At 41.4% G+C, this 22,880-nt stretch overlaps 1 protein-coding gene across 3 annotated transcripts in view; it reads left to right on the top strand.

Moving 5' to 3' along the window:
* C8H1orf159 (chromosome 8 C1orf159 homolog) overlaps positions 1-22,880 on the top strand; it is a 189,810-nt gene that overhangs the window by 154,461 nt on the left and 12,469 nt on the right. For all 3 annotated transcript variants that reach the window (XM_053690471.1, XM_053690468.1, XM_053690470.1), the window contains exons 7-9: positions 4,255-4,389; positions 5,067-5,092; positions 19,580-19,610. In XM_053690471.1, coding sequence (XP_053546446.1) covers positions 4,255-4,389; positions 5,067-5,092; positions 19,580-19,610 — 192 coding nt within the window. The remainder of the gene's footprint in view (positions 1-4,254; positions 4,390-5,066; positions 5,093-19,579; positions 19,611-22,880) is intronic.

The raw sequence follows: 22,880 nt of genomic DNA, 5'->3' as shown, positions 1-22,880 counted from the left end.
TGACTGAAAGTCCCCTTTATTTGTTCCTCTGGTAAATCCTAGCGTTTCACAAACACTAGGATTTGCCATCACTTTAAGAGTTAGACACCCCTAGGGTTAGACACAAAGGCATTGCTTTAATATATATAGAATTAACCATTTATTCAGAGACTGTTAAGACGCTTTGCTACTGTTTATGCTATAATACTCCCTAGCAGTCTTTGCTTTAGGTATAGTTTTAGAGAAGTGTGCAATTGTATTATTTAGTGGCATTATTTCAAAATGACTAATGTTTATATAGGATATCACTGCTAATACACATTCCTATCCCAACCTATTTGTGTCATATATAAAAAAGTAATATTTACTTGTACTAAGCCAATACCTATAAACGAGAAACCTTTATTTCTACAAAATGTTTAATACTTTTCCTTTGTTAAGGTAGGTTTACTGGTCAATAAATTGCCAAAATATTCAGATCCCTCATCTGCTCTAAAAGTATTTTTCAAAGCCCAAATTTAGGTATTAATTATGCCTGAGTAGATATATAAAAATAAAGGGAAACCTAAAATATACAGGTAAGTATCTACCATCTTTGCACACTGCCGGTGAGTTATTTTTGCCCATTCTTCTTGGCAAATTTGTTCCAGGTGGTTCAGGTTTGTTGGGGGAACTTGGGGACTGCAATTTTCAAATAGTGCCACAAATTTTCAAGTATCGAGATCAGAACTTTGATGGGGCCAATTAATGATATCCATGTTATTGTCCTTGAACGATTTCAAAGTTGTCTTTGCCTTGTGCTTGGTATCATTGACCTGCTGAAAGATTAACTCTCTTGCACGCTTCCTGCAGTATTACCCTGTATTTTGCTCCATACTTCATTTTAGGGATAGTATTTATTAAAGTGTTTCTGCCACACAGAGTTGAATTCTGTTCAAAAAGCTCTGTCTTGGTCTTATCTGACCAGAAAACCTTTTCCCTTATCTTAGCCAAGTAAATTAAATGTTTTTAGTTAACTTTAGATGTGCTCTCATATGGCTTGTTTTGAGTAATGGTCTTTCTCTTGCCAACCTCCCATACAGGCTTGTTTGATGCATTTGAAATTGTTGACTGGTACACGTTTACTCCATTTTCAGCCACCAACCTCTCTAGCTCCTTTTTAAAGTCACTCTATAGGTCCAGCAGCTGTGGTATATCAAGGGTGCAAGCTGTCAGGATCCACTGGCCAACTCCCCAACAAAGCTTAGTCATGCATGATTAAGGGGTTGACCCCCGAAACGTGTCAGTTTTTTCACTTGTCTCTGTTAATACAATTATTGAAGCAAGGTGCTGCTATCTTTTGGACTGTGCTCCTTTTAAAGGGACTGATGGCTTCTTCAGGGCTTAACTCACAAGACAGAGTTTTGAGGACAACCTTCCCTCAGCAGTGTTTGTGTGGTGTAGCCTTCACTTCCAGATAATTGTTCAAACGGTGCTAACTGGCATATGGCCATACACTACTTTTTGTATCCTTTCACTAAATGTTGCAGTTTGTGTAATCTCTCTATTTTACGGCTGTAGATTGCTTTGCATTCTTCATTGTCCCAGCTTTCCTTCCTATCTGCAGGTAGACCAACAATCTGTATCCATAGTGGCACTTTTGTCTAGAGAAAATGGTTTGTTTCTTTGTCTCACAGGAAGAGGAAAATTGATAAGTAATTGTTTTGCCATTAGGGCATTTTTTTATAGCTGTGTAAAGAGGCAAAGAGTTTGAATATTGCAAACTGCATGTTTTAGTTTTTATTGCAGATGATACAAAGTTGAGCAAGCTGATTAGGTCAGTACAGGATGTTATTGCTTTGCTAGTAAATAGCAGATGAGCTTTAATGCTGCTCAATGTAAGATTCTACATTTGGGAAGTTTAAATATAAAGGCTACCTTTTATTAAATTGGGACTAGAAAGAGTAAGAAAATTATTTTGGCATATGTAAAGATAACAAGCTAAGAATGAGTGTGCAATACAAGACAGCTGTTTCTAATGCTAATAAGGTACTAGTGTGTATTAAAATAGGTATAGATGCAAGGGAGGAAAGCATCATTCTGTCTATAGAACCCTGGTAATACCTCACCTTTAGTATGGAGTGCAGTTCTGCAAGGACATTACAGAATTAGAAAAAGTTCAGAGAAGGTCCACAAAACTAATCAGACCTACGAGGAAACACTAGCCAAATTGGGTCTGTTTTCTCTAGAAAAAAAGGTGCTTGAGGGGTGATATGATTGCTTTATTCAAATATATTCTAGGCCCATAGACAGGGTTGGCGGAAGCTTTGATTATTCCAAGCCAATTGTTGGTGACTATAGGTCCCACTTTAAAGCTAGAGGATATTAGATTTAATCTCCAGCAATGTAACAGTTTTTCACTGTAAGAGCAATTTAAATTGTGTCACTCCCTACCTAAGGAAGTAGCGAATGCCGATACCTTAGGTAAATTTGAACATGGCTTACATACATTTTCTGGCTAAAAATTGAATTCAGGGATATGATTACTTGTGTTAAAATGGTCAGCTTCCTAATTGTATTCATTTAAGTTTAATTTACAGCTTATTTGTTGTAGTAGTAGGATCTGTATAGGTTGAACTTTATGAACTTCTGTCTTCTTTTACCCTTTTTACTATTTTTCTTCAAAGTATTTTTCAACATAAAATCAATATCGCCTTATATTAGTTATTTTAGAGATTACATTTTTTAAGATTAAGTATCATACAGACAAGTTCTATACTGCTAACCTAACACTACGCTAACAGAAACAAAACCACTGGGACTCTAAATCAATACAAGTCTATCTGAGTCCTCAGAACCTCTGACGTTACTCAATAATCTTTACAAATAACATGTATTAACAATGTCAGATCGAGCTGCTGGCTAAATACAATACCATAGATAATATAACTGTGAAACTGTAAAATTTGTGCAATTACCAACAATGATAATGATGATGAAAATAAAAAATAATAATAAAATTATAGTCCATAAAATAATGTCTCTAAAATTAATATTCTCAACTCGATGTCCCTAGGAGTATGGTAAAAATATGTATCCTTAATTCAATCTGGAATTCCTTGTATACGAAATCTCTGTGTTTGAGAGCGGTGCAGCTTCACTGGTCATAGGACGCTAAAGAGCGCCCAGCCGTATGGATACTGAAAACACAAAAAGAACAGAGCGCAACCGCAACTCAAGGTAAAAGTTTTAATCACTTCTTATGCGCTATAAAAACAGTTGCACTTACAAGATCATTTAAAATTCAAGCCTTTGCTATACATAAACTTGACCGCAATCCGACAGGCAGCACTCCAAGCTGGGTTCCGTTGTTGCGTCTGTACTTTATTCAAAGGCACAGGTGATAGTAACCCCAAATTACGAACGTGCTTGCAGCCACAACAGATAAATTGTCTGTAATGATATCCCTCTTTGGTCGGTCTACGCGTTTCGTCCGTTTCATCCGGACTTTTTCAAGACTCAGGACTTCTGAGTCTTGAAAAAGTCTGGATGAAACGGACCAAAGAGGGATATCATTACAGACAATTTATCTGTTGTGGCTGCAAGCACGTTCGTAATTCTCAGAGAAGTCCTGAGTCTTGGAAAAGTCCGGACGAAACGCATAGACCGACCAAAGAGGGATATCATTACAGACAATTTATCTGTTGTGGCTGCAAGCACGTTCGTAATTCTCAGAGAAGTCCTGAGTCTTGAAAAAGTCCGGATGAAACGGACGAAACGCGTAGACCGACCAAAGAGGGATATCATTACAGACAATGTATCTGTTGTGGCTGCAAGCACGTTCATCATTTGGGGTTACTATCACCTGTGCCTTTGAACCAAGTACAGACGCAACAACGGAACCCAGCCTGGAGTGCTGCCTGTGACTTGCGGTCAAGTTTATGTATAGCAAAGGCTTGAATTTTAAATGATCTTGTAAGTGCAACTGTTTTTATAGCGCATAAGAAGTGATTAAAACTTTTACCTTGAGTTGCGGTTGCGCTCTGTTCTTTTTGTGTTTACAGACAAGTTCAATATATAAACTGTTTTCAGTAAAATGGGAGAATTGTTCAAGGGTCTGAATACTTCTGCAAGGCATATATTTAACATTTCCCACTGGTATTTTGTAATTTTTCAGTTGTCTTCTATATATTTTAATCTAATATACTACTGTTTATGTTTTGGGGTTTGTTTGTGGGGGGGCTCCGGTGTTTGTTACAATTGACCAATTTAAGTAATGATTTTCCTATTTTACAGGAAACCCAGGCATAGCAGCTTCTCTACTTCTGGGTACTCTCTTCATCAGCCTATTCCTCATACTTTCAGTAGCCTCCTTTTTTTACCTCAAGCGCTCTCAGAGGCTACCAGATATATTCTACAGAAGCAATAAGCGTACGTATCACTCTAAAGGGGGGAGGGGGTGCTTAAGCCATAGCATAACAAGTTAAATATGCACTCGTTACTGATCACTTGCTATTGATAAAACTGTTTTACTACTGGAAGATGAATAATACATAAGTGGCTTTTACTATAAGATAGCTTTTGTAAGTATAATTCCATCAGGGAAACTATATGGTCTAAGGGCATAGCAGTGCTGCTCTGTATTCTTTAAATATGGTATATTGTTACAAAAGAAGAAACTATTTTTCTAATGGGAAGAAATTTCTGAGGTAATTTTGGAACGAGGCGTTCTATGAGTTCATACTGAACCTTTTATGGCTGATTTTTGTGTGTGTATATATTTTCGTTGCTGAATTCATTCTTGTGTTACAACAGCATGCTAAAATATGTGCACATTCAGCTTTTTAGTAGGAATTAATTTGGCAATGAAAATAGCCCGGCAGCCACCTTATTCCACATTCAAAGGCTCACAAAACCTTTTGAAAGCACATCCCTAATAAATAAATTAAATAATGAAATAGATATTTGTTTTATTACACATTTTATTATAAATAAATATTTTAATCTATGTATAAGTGTTTATTGTATACATTATTTTGACGTTATTTCATTGTCACTTTTTGGTGATTTAATTAAACACTAACCATATTTTCTTCCTCTGCTTTTAGCTTCCATCTTACAACCTAGTGAAATGGTAAGAGAGAGAAATAATATGCACCTTGTTTGGACCAAAATATGGAATCCTGCCCCATCTGTAAAGCAAACTCACTGTTTTCAATCTAAAATTGTTATTCTGTTTTTAATTGTGTAATCTCCTAATGATAATACAACACCAGAGAAATATATTGAATACCAAGAAGTACATGAGTTATCTGCATTTTATTTATCCAACGCCTCATTCCAGTGCTTCATAACTGTGTTCCCTAGTTTAATACGCACTGGCAAACTAGATATCGGACCTAGAATGTTGAGATTTCTCCAACATAGGTGTGTCCGGTCCACGGCGTCATCCTTACTTGTGGGATATTCTCTTCCCCAACAGGAAATGGCAAAGAGCCCAGCAAAGCTGGTCACATGATCCCTCCTAGGCTCCGCCTACCCCAGTCATTCTCTTTGCCGTTGTACAGGCAACATCTCCACGGAGATGGCTTAGAGTTTTTTAGTGTTTAACTGTAGTTTTTATTATTCAATCAAGAGTTTGTTATTTTGAAATAGTGCTGGTATGTACTATTTACTCAGAAACAGAAAAGAGATGAAGATTTCTGTTTGTATGAGGAAAATGATTTTAGCAACCGTCACTAAAATCCATGGCTGTTCCACACAGGACTGTTGAGAGCAATTAACTTCAGTTGGGGGAACAGTGAGCAGTCTCTTGCTGCTTGAGGTATGACACATTCTAACAAGACGATGTAATGCTGGAAGCTGTCATTTTCCCTCTGGGATCCGGTAAGCCATGTTTATTACGATTGTAAATAAGGGCTTCAAAAAAGGGCTTATTAAGACTGTAGACTTTTTTTGGGCTAAATCGATTGATTATTAACACATATTTAGCCTTGAGGAATCATTTTATCTGGGTATTTTGATATAATAATATCGGCAGGCACTGTTTTAGACACCTTATTCTTTAGGGGCTTTCCCAAAGCATAGGCAGAGCCTCATTTTCGCGCCGGTGTTGCGCACTTGTTTTTGAGAGGCATGGCATGCAGTCGCATGTGAGAGGAGCTCTGATACTTAGAAAAGACTTTCTGAAGGCGTCATTTGGTATCGTATTCCCCTTGGGGCTTGGTTGGGTCTCAGCAAAGCAGATACCAGGGACTGTAAAGGGGTTAAAGTTCAAAACGGCTCCGGTTCCGTTATTTTAAGGGTTAAAGCTTCCAAATTTGGTGTGCAATACTTTTAAGGCTTTAAGACACTGTGGTGAAAATTTGGTGAATTTTGTACAATTCCTTCATGTTTTTTCGCATTTGCAGTAATAAAGTGTGTTCAGTTTAAAATTTAAAGTGACAGTAACGGTTTTATTTTAAAACGTTTTTTGTACTTGTTATCAAGTTTATGCCTGTTTAACATGTCTGAACTACCAGATAGACTGTGTTCTGAATGTGGGGAAGCCAGAATTCCTATTCATTTAAATAAATGTGATTTATGTGACAATGACAATGATGCCCAAGATGATTCCTCAAGTGAGGGGAGTAAGCATGGTACTGCATCATTCCCTCCTTCGTCTACACGAGTCTTGCCCACTCAGGAGGCCCCTAGTACATCTAGCGCGCCAATACTCCTTACTATGCAACAATTAACGGCTGTAATGGATAATTCTGTCAAAAACATTTTAGCCAAAATGAACACTTATCAGCGTAAGCGCGACTGCTCTGTTTTAGATACTGAAGAGCATGACGACGCTGATATTAATATTTCTGAAGGGCCCCTAACTCAGTCTGATGGGGCCAGGGAGGTTTTGTCTGAGGGAGAAATTACTGATTCAGGGAACATTTCTCAACAAGCTGAACCTGATGTGATTGCATTTAAATTTAAGTTGGAACATCTCCGCATTCTGCTTAAGGAGGTATTATCCACTCTGGATGATTGTGACAAGTTGGTCATCCCAGAGAAACTATGTAAAATGGACAAGTTCCTAGAGGTGCCGGGGCTCCCAGAAGCTTTTCCTATACCCAAGCGGGTGGCGGACATTGTTAATAAAGAATGGGAAAGGCCCGGTATTCCTTTCGTCCCTCCCCCCATATTTAAAAAATTGTTTCCTATGGTCGACCCCAGAAAGGACTTATGGCAGACAGTCCCCAAGGTCGAGGGAGCGGTTTCCACTTTAAACAAACGCACCACTATACCCATAGAGGATAGTTGTGCTTTCAAAGATCCTATGGATAAAAAATTAGAAGGTTTGCTTAAAAAGATGTTTGTTCAGCAGGGTTTCCTTCTACAACCAATTTCATGCATTGTCCCTGTCGCTACAGCCGCATGTTTCTGATTCGATGAGCTGATAAAGGCGGTTGACAGTGATTCTCCTCCTTATGAGGAGATTATGGACAGAATCAATGCTCTCAAATTGGCTAATTCTTTCACCCTAGACGCCACTTTGCAATTGGCTAGGTTAGCGGCTAAGAATTCTGGGTTTGCTATTGTGGCGCGCAGAGCGCTTTGGTTGAAATCTTGGTCGGCTGATGCGTCTTCCAAGAACAAGCTACTTAACATTCCTTTCAAGGGGAAAACGCTGTTTGGCCCTGACTTGAAAGAGATTATCTCGGATATCACTGGGGGTAAGGGCCACGCCCTTCCTCAGGATTGGCCTTTCAAGGCAAAAAATAAACCTAATTTTCGTCCCTTTCGTAGAAACGGACCAGCCCAAAGTGCTACGTCCTCTAAGCAAGAGGGTAATACTTCTCAAGCCAAGCCAGCTTGGAGACCAATGCAAGGCTGGAACAAGGGAAAGCAGGCCAAGAAACCTGCCACTGCTACCAAGACAGCATGAAATGTTGGCCCCCGATCCGGGACCGGATCTGGTGAGGGGCAGACTCTCTCTCTTCGCTCAGGCTTGGGCAAGAGATGTTCTGGATCCTTGGGCGCTAGAAATAGTCTCCCAAGGTTATCTTCTGGAATTCAAGGGACTTCCCCCAAGGGGGAGGTTCCACAGGTCTCAGTTGTCTTCAGACCACATAAAAAGACAGGCATTCTTACATTGTGTAGAAGACCTGTTAAAAATGGGAGTGATTCATCCCGTTCCATTAAGAGAACAAGGGATGGGGTTCTACTCCAATCTGTTTATAGTTCCCAAAAAAGAGGGAACGTTCAGACCAATCTTAGATCTCAAGATCTTAAACAAGTTTCTCAAGGTTCCATCGTTCAAGATGGAAACCATTCGAACTATTCTTCCTTCCATCCAGGAAGGTCAATTCATGACCACGGTGGATTTTAAGGATGCGTATCTACATATTCCTATCCACAAGGAACATCATCGGTTCCTGAGGTTCGCATTCCTGGACAAACATTACCAGTTCGTGGCGCTTCCTTTCGGATTAGCCACTGCTCCAAGGATCTTCACAAAGGTACTAGGGTCCCTTCTAGCTGTGCTAAGACCAAGGGGCATTGCTGTAGTACCTTACTTGGACGACATTCTGATTCAAGCGTCGTCCCTTCCTCAAGCAAAGGCTCACACGGACATTGTCCTGGCCTTTCTCAGATCTCACGGATGGAAAGTGAACGTGGAAAAGAGTTCTCTATCTCCGTCAACAAGGGTTCCCTTCTTGGGAACAATAATAGACTCCTTAGAAATGAGGATTTTTCTGACAGAGGCCAGAAAAACAAAACTTCTAGACTCTTGTCGGATACTTCATTCCGTTCCTCTTCCTTCCATAGCTCAGTGCATGGAAGTGATCGGGTTGATGGTAGCGGCAATGGACATAGTTCCTTTTGCACGCATTCATCTAAGACCATTACAACTGTGCATGGTCAGTCAGTGGAATGGGGACTATACAGACTTGTCTCCGAAGATACAAGTAAATCAGAGGACCAGAGACTCACTCCGTTGGTGGCTGTCCCTGGACAACCTGTCACGAGGGATGACATTCCGCAGACCAGAGTGGGTCATTGTCACGACCGACGCCAGTCTGATGGGCTGGGGCGCGGTCTGGGGATCCCTGAAAGCTCAGGGTCTTTGGTCTCGGGAAGAATCTCTTCTACCGATAAATATTCTGGAACTGAGAGCGATATTCAATGCTCTCAAGGCTTGGCCTCAGCTAGCGAGGGCCAAGTTCATACGGTTTCAATCAGACAACATGACAACTGTTGCGTACATCAACCATCAGGGGGGAACAAGGAGTTCCCTGGCGATGGAAGAAGTGACCAAAATCATTCTATGGGCGGAGTCTCACTCCTGCCACCTGTCTGCTATCCACATCCCAGGAGTGGAAAATTGGGAAGCGGATTTTCTGAGTCGTCAGACATTGCATCCGGGGGAGTGGGAACTCCATCCGGAAATCTTTGCCCAAGTCACTCAGCTGTGGGGCATTCCAGACATGGATCTGATGGCCTCTCGTCAGAACTTCAAAGTTCCTTGCTACGGGTCCAGATCCAGGGATCCCAAGGCGGCTCTAGTGGATGCACTAGTAGCACCTTGGACCTTCAAACTAGCTTATGTGTTCCCGCCGTTTCCTCTCATCCCCAGGCTGGTAGCCAGGATCAATCAGGAGAGGGCGTCGGTGATCTTGATAGCTCCTGCGTGGCCACGCAGGACTTGGTATGCAGATCTGGTGAATATGTCATCGGCTCCTCCTTGGAAGCTACCTTTGAGACGAGACCTTCTTGTTCAGGGTCCGTTCGAACATCCGAATCTGGTTTCACTCCAGCTGACTGCTTGGAGATTGAACGCTTGATCTTATCGAAGCGAGGATTCTCAGATTCTGTTATCGATACTCTTGTTCAGGCCAGAAAGCCTGTAACTAGAAAGATTTACCACAAAATTTGGAAAAAATATATCTGTTGGTGTGAATCTAAAGGGTTCCCTTGGGACAAGGTTAAGATTCCTAGGATTCTATCCTTCCTTCAAGAAGGATTGGAAAAAGGATTATCTGCAAGTTCCCTGAAGGGACAGATTTCTGCCTTGTCTGTGTTACTTCACAAAAAGCTGGCCGCTGTGCCAGATGTTCAAGCCTTTGTTCAGGCTCTGGTTAGAATTAAGCCTGTTTACAAACCTTTGACTCCTCCTTGGAGTCTCAATTTAGTTCTTTCAGTTCTTCAGGGGGTTCCGTTTGAACCCTTGCATTCCGTTGATATTAAGTTATTATCTTGGAAAGTTTTGTTTTTAGTTGCAATTTCTTCTGCTAGAAGAGTTTCAGAATTATCTGCTCTGCAGTGTTCTCCTCCTTATCTGGTGTTCCATGCAGATAAGGTGGTTTTACGTACTAAACCTGGTTTTCTTCCAAAAGTTGTTTCTAACAAAAACATTAACCAGGAGATTATCGTACCTTCTCTGTGTCCGAAACCAGTTTCAAAGAAGGAACGTTTGTTGCACAATTTGGATGTTGTTCGCGCTCTAAAATTCTATTTAGATGCTACAAAGGATTTTAGACAAACATCTTCCTTGTTTGTTGTTTATTCCGGTAAAAGGAGAGGTCAAAAAGCAACTTCTACCTCTCTCTCTTTTTGGATTAAAAGCATCATCAGATTGGCTTACAAGACTGCCGGACGGCAGCCTCCCGAAAGAATCACAGCTCATTCCACTAGGGCTGTGGCTTCCACATGGGCCTTCAAGAACGAGGCTTCTGTTGATCAGATATGTAGGGCAGCGACTTGGTCTTCACTGCACACTTTTACCAAATTTTACAAGTTTGATACTTTTGCTTCTTCTGAGGCTATTTTTGGGAGAAAGGTTTTGCAAGCCGTGGTGCCTTCCATTTAGGTGACCTGATTTGCTCCCTCCCTTCATCCGTGTCCTAAAGCTTTGGTATTGGTTCCCACAAGTAAGGATGACGCCGTGGACCGGACACACCTATGTTGGAGAAAACAGAATTTATGTTTACCTGATAAATTACTTTCTCCAACGGTGTGTCCGGTCCACGGCCCGCCCTGGTTTTTTTAATCAGGTCTGATAATTATTTTCTTTAACTACAGTCACCACGGTACCATATGGTTTCTCCTATGCAAATATTCCTCCTTAACGTCGGTCGAATGACTGGGGTAGGCGGAGCCTAGGAGGGATCATGTGACCAGCTTTGCTGGGCTCTTTGCCATTTCCTGTTGGGGAAGAGAATATCCCACAAGTAAGGATGACGCCGTGGACCGGACACACCGTTGGAGAAAGTAATTTATCAGGTAAACATAAATTCTGTTATTCTGACATCTATGTGCTTAACAAAGCTAGTCCTAGGCCCTAGTAATTGTTGTTTGATTAAAAAGTATTTATTAGGTAGTTTTTTGTTTTTGTGTGTGTATATATATATATGTGTGTGTGTGTGTATGTATACAATGTCTTGCAAAACTATTCACCCCCCTTGGCATTTTTCATGTTTTGTTGCCTCACAACCTGGAATTAACATGGATTGTTTGAGGATTTGCATCATTTAATTTACAGAACATGCCCACAACTTTGAAGATGTTTATTTTATTTATTTTTTATTGTGAAGCAAACATCAAATAGGACAAAATAACAGAAAAAGTCAGTGTGCATAACTATTCACCCCCCTAAAGTCAATACTTTGTAGAGCCACCTTTTGCGGCAATCACACCTCCAAGTCGCTTTGGATAAGTCTCTATGAGCTTGCCACATCTTACCACTGGGATTTTTGCCCATTCCTCCTAGCAAAACTGCTCCGTCAAGTTGGATGGTTTGCGCTTGTGAACAGCAATCTTTAAGTCTGACCACAGATTTTCTATTGGATTGAGGTCTGGGCTTTGACTAGGCCATTCCAACACATTTACATGTTTCCCCTTAAACCACTCAAGTGTTGCTTTAGCAGTATGTTTGGGGTCATTGTCCTGCTGGAAGGTGAACCTCCATCCTAGCCTCAAATCAGGCACAGAGTGGTACAGGTTTTGCTCAAGAATATCCCTGTATTTAGCACCATCTATCTTTCCCTCAACTCTGACGAGTTTCCCAGTCCCGGCTGCTGAAAAACATCCCCACAGCATGATGCTGCCACCACCATGTTTCACTGTGAGGATGGTGTTCTTTGGGTGATTTGATGTGTTGGGTTTGCGCCAGACATAGCTTTTTCTTTGATGGCCGAAAAGTTCAATTTTAGTCTCATCAGACCAGAGCACCTTCCTCCATACATTTTTGGAGTCTCCCACATGCCTTTTCGCATACTCAAAACGTGCCATTTTGTTTTTTGCTGAAAGTAATGGCTTTCTTCTGGCCACTCTGCCATAAAGCCCAACTCTATGGAGCGTACAGCTTATTGTCGATACTCCAGTCTCTGCTGTGGAACTCTGCAGCTCCTCCAGGGTTACGCTAGGTCTCTGTGCTGCCTCTCTGATTAATGCCCTCCTTGCCCGTTCCGTGAGTTTTGGTGGGCAGCCGTCTCTTGGCATGTTTGCTGTTGTGCCATGTTCTGTCCATTTGGTTATGATAGATTTGATGGTGCTCCTGGGGATCATCAAAGATTTGGATATTTTTTTTATAACCTAACCCTGACTTGTACTTCTCAACAACATTGTCCCTTACTTGTTTTGGAGAGTTCCTTGGTCTTCATGGCAGTGTTTGGTTAGTGGTGCCTCTTGCTTAGGTGTTGCAGCCTCTGAGGCCTTTCAAAAAAGGTGTGTATATGTAATGACAGATCATGTGACACTTAGATTGCACACAGGTGGACATCATTTCACTAATTATGTGACTTCTGAAGGTAATTGGTTGCACCAGAGCTTTTTATGGGCTTCATAACAAAGGGGGTGAATACATACGCACATGCCAATTTTCTGTTTTCTATTTCTAAAAAATAGTTTTATGTATATATTTTTCTCATTTCACTTCACCAACTTAGACTATTGTGTTCTGATCCATCACATACAATTCAGATTATGCAAATCCTTCTGTTTGTTGTAACCATATTGCTTTTACTGGGGTCAAATAATCAGAAGCCAAAATTACTTAAAGGGACATTATACACTAGATTTTTCTTTGCATAATTTTTTTGTAGATTATCCATTTATATAGCCCATACAGTTGTTGTTGTTGTTTTTTGTTTGTTTGTTTTTTAAAATGGATAGTTTTGCTTATTTTTAAATAACATTGCTCTGATTTTCAGACTCCTAACCAAGCCCCAAAGTTTTAGGAGAATACCGACGTATACCTACTCCAGCTTGCTTCTGTTTGTGTAAAGGGTCTTTTCATAGGCAAAGGGGGGGGGGGGTGTCTGCTATTTCCCACTTGCAGTGGGTGTTCCATTAACCTTTTAATCAGAGCTAAACTGGAAGCTTCTAAGTAAGTTTCTAAATGGTTTTATACTGGATTTCTTCTATAATGGTATGACGAGTTCACGGATTCATCCATTACTTGTGGGATATTATCCTTCCTAACAGGAAGTGGCAAAGAGCACCACAGCAGAGCTGTCTATATAGCTCCTCCCTTAGCTCCACCCCCCAGTCATTCTCTTTGTCTACTCTAAGTACTAGGAAGGGTTAAGTGAAAGAGGTGATAAAATATTAGTTTTTAATTTCTTCAAGCAAGAGTTTTTTGTTTTAAATGGTACCGGTGTGTACTATTTACTCTCAGGCAGCAGATGGATGAAGACTTCTGCCTGGAGGATGATGATCTTATCATTTGTAACTAAGTTCCAGTGCTGTTCCCACAGAGGCTGAGGGGTACAAGAAACTTCAGTGTGAGGAACGTTTTCATGCTATATAGCAGTGAGGTATGTTCAGTCATTTTTTCTGGAGAGACTGTGTATTTCAGAAAGGCTGACAGTATCCCTGTGAGGGTAAGGGTAAGCAGTAATCCTAAGAGCTATAGAAAGGCATTACTAAGCTTGCATAAGGGGCTAATTACAAAAATGGTTGACGCTGAGTTTTGAATGTTTGTGGGCAAACGTTTTATGAACTGGGAGTGCTGTTAATGCTTTGTGAGCAATAACGTTTTTGGGGCAACTTTATTGAGGGTACACTTGGCTTATTTTTTGGGTCTCGGAACCCACATGGCTAGTTTAAAACCGCTCTGGTGCGGTTCTTTGAGGCTGTAGAGACATTGAGTGAGATGGGCGGGGCCTATTTTCACGCCTCAGGTGCGCAGTTGTTTTCACGCAGCAAGCTCCAACTCCTGAGGGCCCTTGTGGATGTTTTGGTCCAAATCGAAGCTTTAACCCCATATTTACTATCCCTGAGGGCAGGTAGTCGCCACAGCAGGGCTGTGGCAAGGTGCTGGGGGTGTTTTTTCCGGATTTAGGCCTAATTTCAATCCGGTTTGCACATTAAAGGGTTAAATGTTAAATTTCCTTGTGGGGCAAACTTAACTACACATATTGAGTCTGCTTGCAAAAATTTGAAAAATTTGGTGCATTTTAAAGCAGTTTTGCAGAACGTGTATGCTTTTTTTCTCTTAAAGGCGCAGTACAGTTTTTAAGATTGTTATTTTTTTTCACTAAATAAAGTGTTTTCATGCTTGTTTGTAGCCATTACTAGCCTGTCCAACATGTCTGACATTGAAGAAAGTCATTGTTCAATATGTTTAGAAGCCATTGGGGAATCCCCACTTAGAATGTGTCCCTCATGCACTGAAAGGTCAATAAATTGCAAAGAACATATTTTAGCTACTAAAAGTATGTCGCAGGATGATTCTCAGTCAGAAGGGAATCAGGTTATGCCATCTAATTTTCCCCAAGTGTCTCAACCATTAACGCCCGCACAAGCGACACCAAGTACTTCTAGTGCGTCTAATTCTTTCACCCTGCAAGATATGGCCGCAGTTATGAATACTACCCTCACAGAGGTTTTATCTAAGCTGCCTGGGTTGCAGGGGAAGCGCAGTAGGTCTGGTGTGAGAACAAATGCTGAGCCCTCTGACGCTTTATTAGCCCCATCCGATGTACCCTCACACTGTTCTGAGTTGGGGGTGAGGGATTTGCTGTCTGAGGGAGAGATTTCTGATTCAGGAAAGATGTTCCCTCAGACAGACTCAGATATGACGGCTTTTTAATTTAAACTAAAACATTTCCGCTTATTGCTCAGGGAGGTTTTAGGGACTCTGGATGATTGTGACCCTATTTTAGTTTCAGAGAAATTGTGTAAAATGGACAGATATCTTGAGGTTCCTGCCTACACTGATGTTTTTCCGGTCCCTAAGAGGATTTCGGACATTGTTACTAAGGAATGGGATAGACCAGGTATTCCGTTTTCTCCCCCTCCTACTTTTAGGAAAATGTTTCCCATATCAGACGCCATGCGGGACTCGTGGCAGACGGTCCCTAAGGTGGAGGGAGCTATTTCTACCCTGGCTAAGCGTACAACTATACCTATTGAGGACAGTTGTGCTTTCAAAGATCCTATGGATACAAAATTAGAGGGTCTCTTAAAGAAAATATTTATTCATCAGGGTTTTCTTTTACAACCTATAGCGTGCATTGTTCCTGTAACTACTGCAGCTGCTTTTTGGTTCGAGGCTCTGGAGGAGGCTCTTCAGGTTGAGACCCCATTGGATGATATTCTGGATAGAATTAGGGCTCTCAAGCTGGCTAATTCTTTCATTACAGATGCCGCTTTTCAACTGGCTAAATTAGCGGCAAAGAATTCAGGTTTCGCCATTTTAGCGTGTAGAGCGTTATGGCTTAAGTCCTGGTCTGCTGATGTGTCATCAAAATCTAAGCTTTAAGCCACCCCTTTCAAGGGTAAGAACCTATTCGGGCCTGAACTGAAAGAGATCATTTCAGACATCACTGGAGGAAAAGGCCATGCCCTCCCTCAGGATAAAACAAATAAGATGAGGGCCAAACAAAATAATTTTCGTTCCTTTCGGAACTTCAAAGGTGGTCCCGCTACCTCTTCCCCTGCTGCAAAACCAGAGGGGAATTTTGCTCAATCCAAGTCGGTCTGGAAACCTAACCAGACTTGGAACAAAGGTAAACAGGCCAAGAAGCCTGCTGCTGCCATCAAGACAGCATGAAGGGGTAGCCCCCGATCCGGGACTGGATCTAGTAGAGGGCAGACTTTCTCTCTTTGCTCAGGCTTGGGCAAGAGACGTTCAGGACTCCTGGGCGTTAGAAATCGTAACCCAGGGGTATCTTCTAGATTTCAAGGATTCTCCTCCAAGAGGGAGATTCCATCTTTCTCAATTGTCTGTAAACCAGACAAAGAGAGGCGTTCTTACGCTGTGTAGAAGACCTATATACCATGGGAGTGATCTGCCCAGTTCCGAAAACAGAACAAGGGCAGGGGTTTTACTCCAATCTGTTTGTGGTTCCCAAGAAAGAGGGAACCTTCAGACCAATTTTAGATCTCAAGATTCTATACAAATTCCTTCAAGATGGAGACCATTCGGACTATTTTACCAATGATCCAGGAGGGTCAATTTATGACCACCGGGGCATAGCAGTGGCGCCTTATCTGGACGATATCTTAATTCAGGCGTCAACTTACCACCTAGCCAAATCTCACATGGACATCGTGTTGGCTTTTCTAAGCTCTCACGGGTGGAAGGTGAACGTAAAAAAGAGTTCACTTATTCCTCTCACAAGAGTTCCATTCCTGGGAACTCTGATAGATTCGGTGTACATGAAAATTTTTCTGACGGAGGTCAGGAAATTAAAGATTTTAACCACCTGCCGAGCTCTTCATTCCATTCCCCGGCCGTCAGTGGCTCAGTGTATGGAGGTAATCGGACTCATGGTAGCGGCAATGGACATAGTTCCGTTTGCTCGCTTGCATCTCAGGCCACTGCAACTATGCATGCTCAAACAGTGGAATGGGGATTATGCGGATTTACCTCCTCAGATAAATCTTGATCAAGAGACCAGAGACTCTCTTCTTTGTTGGTTGTCACAGGATCATCTGTCCCAGGGAATGTGTTTCCGCAGGCCAGCATGGGTCATAGTGATGACGGACGCCAGCCTATTGGACTGGGGTGCAGTCTGGAACTCCCTGAAAGCACAGGGTGTGTGGACTCAGGAGGAGGCTCTCCTCCCGCTGAATATCGCTCTCAGTTCTAGAATATTGAACTCACTTCAGGCGTGGCCTCAGCTGGCTTCGGCCAGATTCATAAGATTCCATTCGGACAATATCACCACTGTAGCATATATCAATCATCAGGGGGGAACAAAGAGTTCTCTAGCGATGATAGAGGTTACCAAAATAATTCGATGGGCAGAGACTCACTCTTGCCATCTATCAGCAATCTATATCCCAGGAGTGGAGAACTGGGAAGTGGATTTTCTAAGTCATCAGACTTTTCATCCGGGGGAGTGGGAACTCCATCCGGAGGTGTTTGCACAATTGATTCATCAATGGGGCACAATTGATTCATCAATGGGGCACACCGGAATTGGATCTGATGGTGTCTCGTCAGAACGACAAACTTCCTTGTTACGGGCCCAGATCAAGGGATCCTCAAGCAGTACTGATAGATGCTCTAGCAGTACCCTGGTCGTTCAACCTGGCTCATGTGTTTCCACCATTTCCTCGTTTAATTGCCAGAATCAAACAGGAGAGAGCTTCAGTGATTTTGATAGCACCTGCGTGGCCACGCAGGACTGGTATGCAGACCTGGTGGAGATGTCATCTCTTCCACCATGGACTCTGCCGTTGAGACAGGACCTTCTGATTCAAGGTCCCTTCCAGCATCCAAATCTAGTTTCTCTGCAGCTGACTGCCTGGAGATTGAACCCTTGATTTTATCCAAGCGGGGATTCTCTGAGTCGGTCATAGATACCTTGATTCAGTCACTAGGAAAATTTATCATAAGATATGGCGTAAATATCTTTATTGGTGCGAATCCAAAGGCAACTCATGGAGTAAGATCAGGATTCCTAGGATTTTGTCCTTTCTCCAAGAAGGATTGGAGAAGGGGCTATCAGCTAGTTCCCTAAAGGGACAGATATCTGCTTTATCAATTTTACTGCACAAGCTTCTGGCAGATGTTCCAGACGTTCAGTCGTTCTGTCAGGCTTTAGTTAGAGTCAAGCCTGTGTTTAAACCTATTGCTCCGCCATGGAGTTTGAATTTAGTTCTTAAAGTTCTTCAAGGGTTTCCGTTTGAACCTATGCATTCCATAGATATTAAGCTTCTGTCTTGGAAAGTTCTGTTTTTAGTTGCTATCTCTTCGGCTCGAAGAGTTTCTGAACTATCTGCATTGCAATGCGACTCGCCTTATCTTGTTTTCCATGCTGATAAGGTGGTTTTGCGTACCAAACCTGGATTCCTTCCTAAGGTTGTTACTAATAAGAATATTAATCAGGAGATTATTGTTCCTTCTCTGTGTCCTAATCCTTCCTCTAAGAAGGAGCGTCTGTTGCACAACTTGGACGTGGTTCGTGCTTTGAAGTTTTATTTGCATGCGACCAAAGATTTTCGTCAAACATCTTCTTTGTTTGTTGTCTATTCTGGAAAACATAGAGGTCAAAAAGCTACGGCTACCTCTTTCTTTTTGGCTGAAAAGCATCATCCGTTTGGCATACGAGACTGCTGGACAGCAGCCTCCTGAACAAATTACGGCTCACTCTACTAGAGCGGTGGCTTCCACATGGGCTTTTAAAAATGCTTCTGTTGAACAGATTTGTAAGACTGCGACTTGGTCTTCGCTTCATACCTTTTCCAAATTTTACAAATTTGATACTTTTCTTCGGAGGCTATTTTTGGGAGAAAAGTTCTTCAAGCAGTGGTGCCTTCTGTTTAGCCATCTGTCTTGTCCCTCCCGTTCATCCGTGTCCTGTAGCTTTGGTATTGTATCCCACAAGTAATCAATGAATCCGTGGACTCGTCGTACCATTATAGAAGAAAAGTAAATTTATGCTTATCTGATAAAATAATTTCTTCTATGGTACGACGAGTCCACGGCCCGCTCTGTCATTTTAAGACAGATTATATTTTTTTGATTTTAAACTTCAGTCACCTTTGCACCTTTTATTTTCTCCTTTTTCTTCCTGTACCTTCGGTCGAATGACTGGGGGGGTGGAGCTAAGGGAGGAGCTATTTAGACAGCTCTGCTGTGGTGCTCTTTGCCACTTCCTGTTAGGAAGGATAATATCCCACAAGTAATGGATGAATCCATGGACTCGTCATACCATAGAAGAAATCAATTTATCAGATAAGCATAAATTTACTTTTTTATATCCGTATCTGTGCATATTATTCTTTATAGTAGTGTCTCTTACATGCAGATATATGAAAAGTGGTGTATACTGTCCCTTTAAAAGGAGTAAAATGTGATTCAAACAAAATGTTTGTTATAATATATTCCTGCACCTAAACATTCATGAAGTATGAACTAAACATAAAAAGCACACAGACACGTGCAAATTCCGAAATTATGCACATTCCTACAGATAACAATTAATGTTAAGTTCATTTGATAATGGAAGTTCTATATTTAATGCTTGCTTTATCTGAATCATGAAACTTTTTTTAATTTTAACTTTAGTTGCCCCTTATCTTTAACATCCAACTATTCCTAAAGAGAATGTGTCCTTTTTAATTAGATAAGGTGTTTGATATATAGTGTATTGATTTTACTTTATATGTTTTGCCCTCTCTGCAGGCATCCATGATTCCAAACCCCAAATCTTCAGGTAATCTTATATGTATTATTGGTTATACAAAAGCAAACTCAAAGCAAAACAATTATATTTCAAGTTTTTTCTAGATTATACAAAGTAAGTAATTTTGACAACAGAATCAAACTTGTATACAGTTTTTAAAAAAACATCTTACAGGGACATAATACTCGTATGCCAAATCACTTGAAATTGATGTAAAATAACTATACACTGTGTGCAGAATTATTAGGCAAATGAGTATTTTGACCACATCATCCTCTTAATGCATGTTGTCTTACTCCAAGCTGTATAGGCTTGAAAGCCTACTACCAATTAAGCATATTAGGTGATGTGCATATCTGTAATGAGAAGGGGTGTGGTCTAATGACATCAACACCCTATATCAGGTGTGCATAATTATTAGGCAACTTCCTTTCCTTTGGCAAAATGGGTCAAAAGAAGGACTTGACAGGCTCAGAAAAGTCAAAAATAGTGAGATATCTTGCAGAGGGATGCAGCACTCTTAAAATTGCAAAGCTTCTGAAGCGTGATCATCAAACAATCAAGCGTTTCATTCAAAATAGTCAACAGGGTCGCAAGAAGCGTGTGGAAAAAGCAAGGCGCAAAATAACTGCCCATAAACTGAGAAAAGTCAAGCGTGCAGCTGCCAAGATGCCACTTGCCACCAGTTTGGCCATATTTCAGAGCTGCAACATCACTGGAGTGCCCAAAAGCACAAGGTGTGCAATACTCAGAGACATGGCCAAGGTAAGAGAGGCTGAAAGATGACCACCACTGAACAAGACACACAAGCTAAAACGTCAAGACTGGGCCAAGAAATATCTCAAGACTGATTTTTCTAAGGTTTTATGGACTGATGAAATGAGAGTGAGTCTTGATGGGCCAGATGGATGGGCCCGTGGCTGGATTGGTAAAGGGCAGAGAGCTCCAGTCCGACTCAGACGCCAGCAAGGTGGAGGTGGAGTACTGGTTTGGGCTGGTATCCTCAAAGATGAGCTTGTGGGGCCTTTTCGGGTTGAGGATGGAGTCAAGCTCAACTCCCAGTCCTACTGCCAGTTTCTGGAAGACACCTTCTTCAAGCAGTGGTACAGGAAGAAGTCTGCATCCTTCAAGAAAAACATGATTTCTCCAACATAGGTGTGTCCGGTCCACGGCGTCATCCTTACTTGTGGGATATTCTCTTCCCCAACAGGAAATGGCAAAGAGCCCAGCAAAGCTGGTCACATGATCCCTCCTAGGCTCCGCCTACCCCAGTCATTCTCTTTGCCGTTGTACAGGCAACATCTCCACGGAGATGGCTTAGAGTTTTTTAGTGTTTAACTGTAGTTTTTTATTATTCAATCAAGAGTTTGTTATTTTGAAATAGTGCTGGTATGTACTATTTACTCAGAAACAGAAAAGAGATGAAGATTTCTGTTTGTATGAGGAAAATGATTTTAGCAACCGTAACTAAAATCCATGGCTGTTCCACACAGGACTGTTGAGAGCAATTAACTTCAGTTGGGGGAACAGTGTGCAGTCTCTTGCTGCTTGAGGTATGACACATTCTAACAAGACGATGTAATGCTGGAAGCTGTCATTTTCCCTATGGGATCCGGTAAGCCATATTTATTACGATCGTAAATAAGGGCTTTACAAGGGCTTATTTAGACTGTAGACTTTTCTGGGCTAAATCGATTCATTATTAGCACATATTTAGCCTTGAGGAATCATTTTATCTGGGTATTTTGATATAATAATATCGGCAGGCACTGTATTAGACACCTTATTTCTTAGGGGCTTTCCCAAAGCATAAGCAGAGTCTCATTTTCGCGCCGGTGTGGCGCACTTGTTTTTGAGAGGCATGGCATGCAGTCGCATGTGAGAGGAGCTCTGATACTTAGAAAAGACTTTCTGAAGGCGTCATTTGGTATCGTATTCCCCTTTGGGCTTGGTTGGGTCTCAGCAAAGCAGATACCAGGGACTGTAAAGGGGTTAAAGCTTATAACGGCTCCGGTTCCGTTATTTTAAGGGTTAAAGCTTCCAAATTTGGTGTGCAATATTTTTAAGGCTTTAAGACACTGTGGTGAAAATTTTGTGATTTTTGAACAATTCCTTCATGTTTTTTCGCAATTGCAGTAACAAAGTGTGTTCAGTTTAAAATTTAAAGTGACAGTAACGGTTTTATTTTAAAACGTTTTTTGTACTTTCTTATCAAGTTTATGCCTGTTTAACATGTCTGAACTACCAGATAGACTGTGTTCTGAATGTGGGGAAGCCAGAATTCCTATTCATTTAAATAAATGTGATTTATGTGATAATGACAATGATGCCCAAGATGATTCCTCAAGTGAGGGGAGTAAGCATGGTACTGCATCATTCCCTCCTTCGTCTACACGAGTCTTGCCCACTCAGGAGGCCCCTAGTACATCTAGCGCGCCAATACTCCTTACTATGCAACAATTAACGGCTGTAATGGATAATTCTGTCAAAAACATTTTAGCCAAAATGAAACCTTGTCAGCGTAAGCGTGGCTGCTCTGTTTTAGTTACTGAAGAGCATGACGACGCTGATATTAATATCTCTGAAGGGCCCCTAATCCAGTTTGAGGGGGCCAGGGAGGTTTTGTCTGAGGGAGAAATTACTGATTCAGGGAACATTTCTCATCAGGCTTAATCTGATGTGATTACATTTAAATTTAAGTTGGAACATCTCCGCATTTTGCTTAAGGAGGTATTATCCACTCTGGATGATTGTGAAAAGTTGGTCATTCCAGAGAAACTATGTAAAATGGACAAGTTCCTAGAGGTGCCGGGGCTCCCAGAAGCTTTTCCTATACCCAAGCGGGTGGCGGACATTGTTAATAAAGAATGGGAAAGGCCCGGTATTCCTTTCGTCCCTCCCCCCATATTTAAAAAATTGTTTCCTATGGTCGACCCCAGAAAGGACTTATGGCAGTCAGTCCCCAAGGTCGAGGGAGCGGTTTCTACTTTAAACAAACGCACCACTATACCCATAGAGGATAGTTGTGCTTTCAAAGATCCTATGGATAAAAAATTAGAAGGTTTGCTTAAAAAGATGTTTGTTCAGCAGGGTTACCTTCTACAACCCATTTCATGCATTGTCCCTGTCACTACAGCTGCATATTTCTGGTTTGATGAACTGATTAAGGTGCTCGATAGTGATTCTCCTCCTTATGAGGAGATTATGGACAGAATCAATGCTCTCAAATTGGCTAATTCTTTCACTCTAGACGCCACTTTGCAAGTGGCTAGGTTAGCGGCTAAGAATTCTGGGTTTGCT

The sequence above is a fragment of the Bombina bombina genome, chromosome 8 (assembly GCF_027579735.1).
Source record: "Bombina bombina isolate aBomBom1 chromosome 8, aBomBom1.pri, whole genome shotgun sequence".
NCBI classification, from domain to species: Eukaryota; Metazoa; Chordata; class Amphibia; order Anura; family Bombinatoridae; genus Bombina; species Bombina bombina.
The sequence above is the reverse complement of the archived record's forward strand: the minus strand, read 5'-3'. Positions and strand labels throughout refer to the sequence as shown.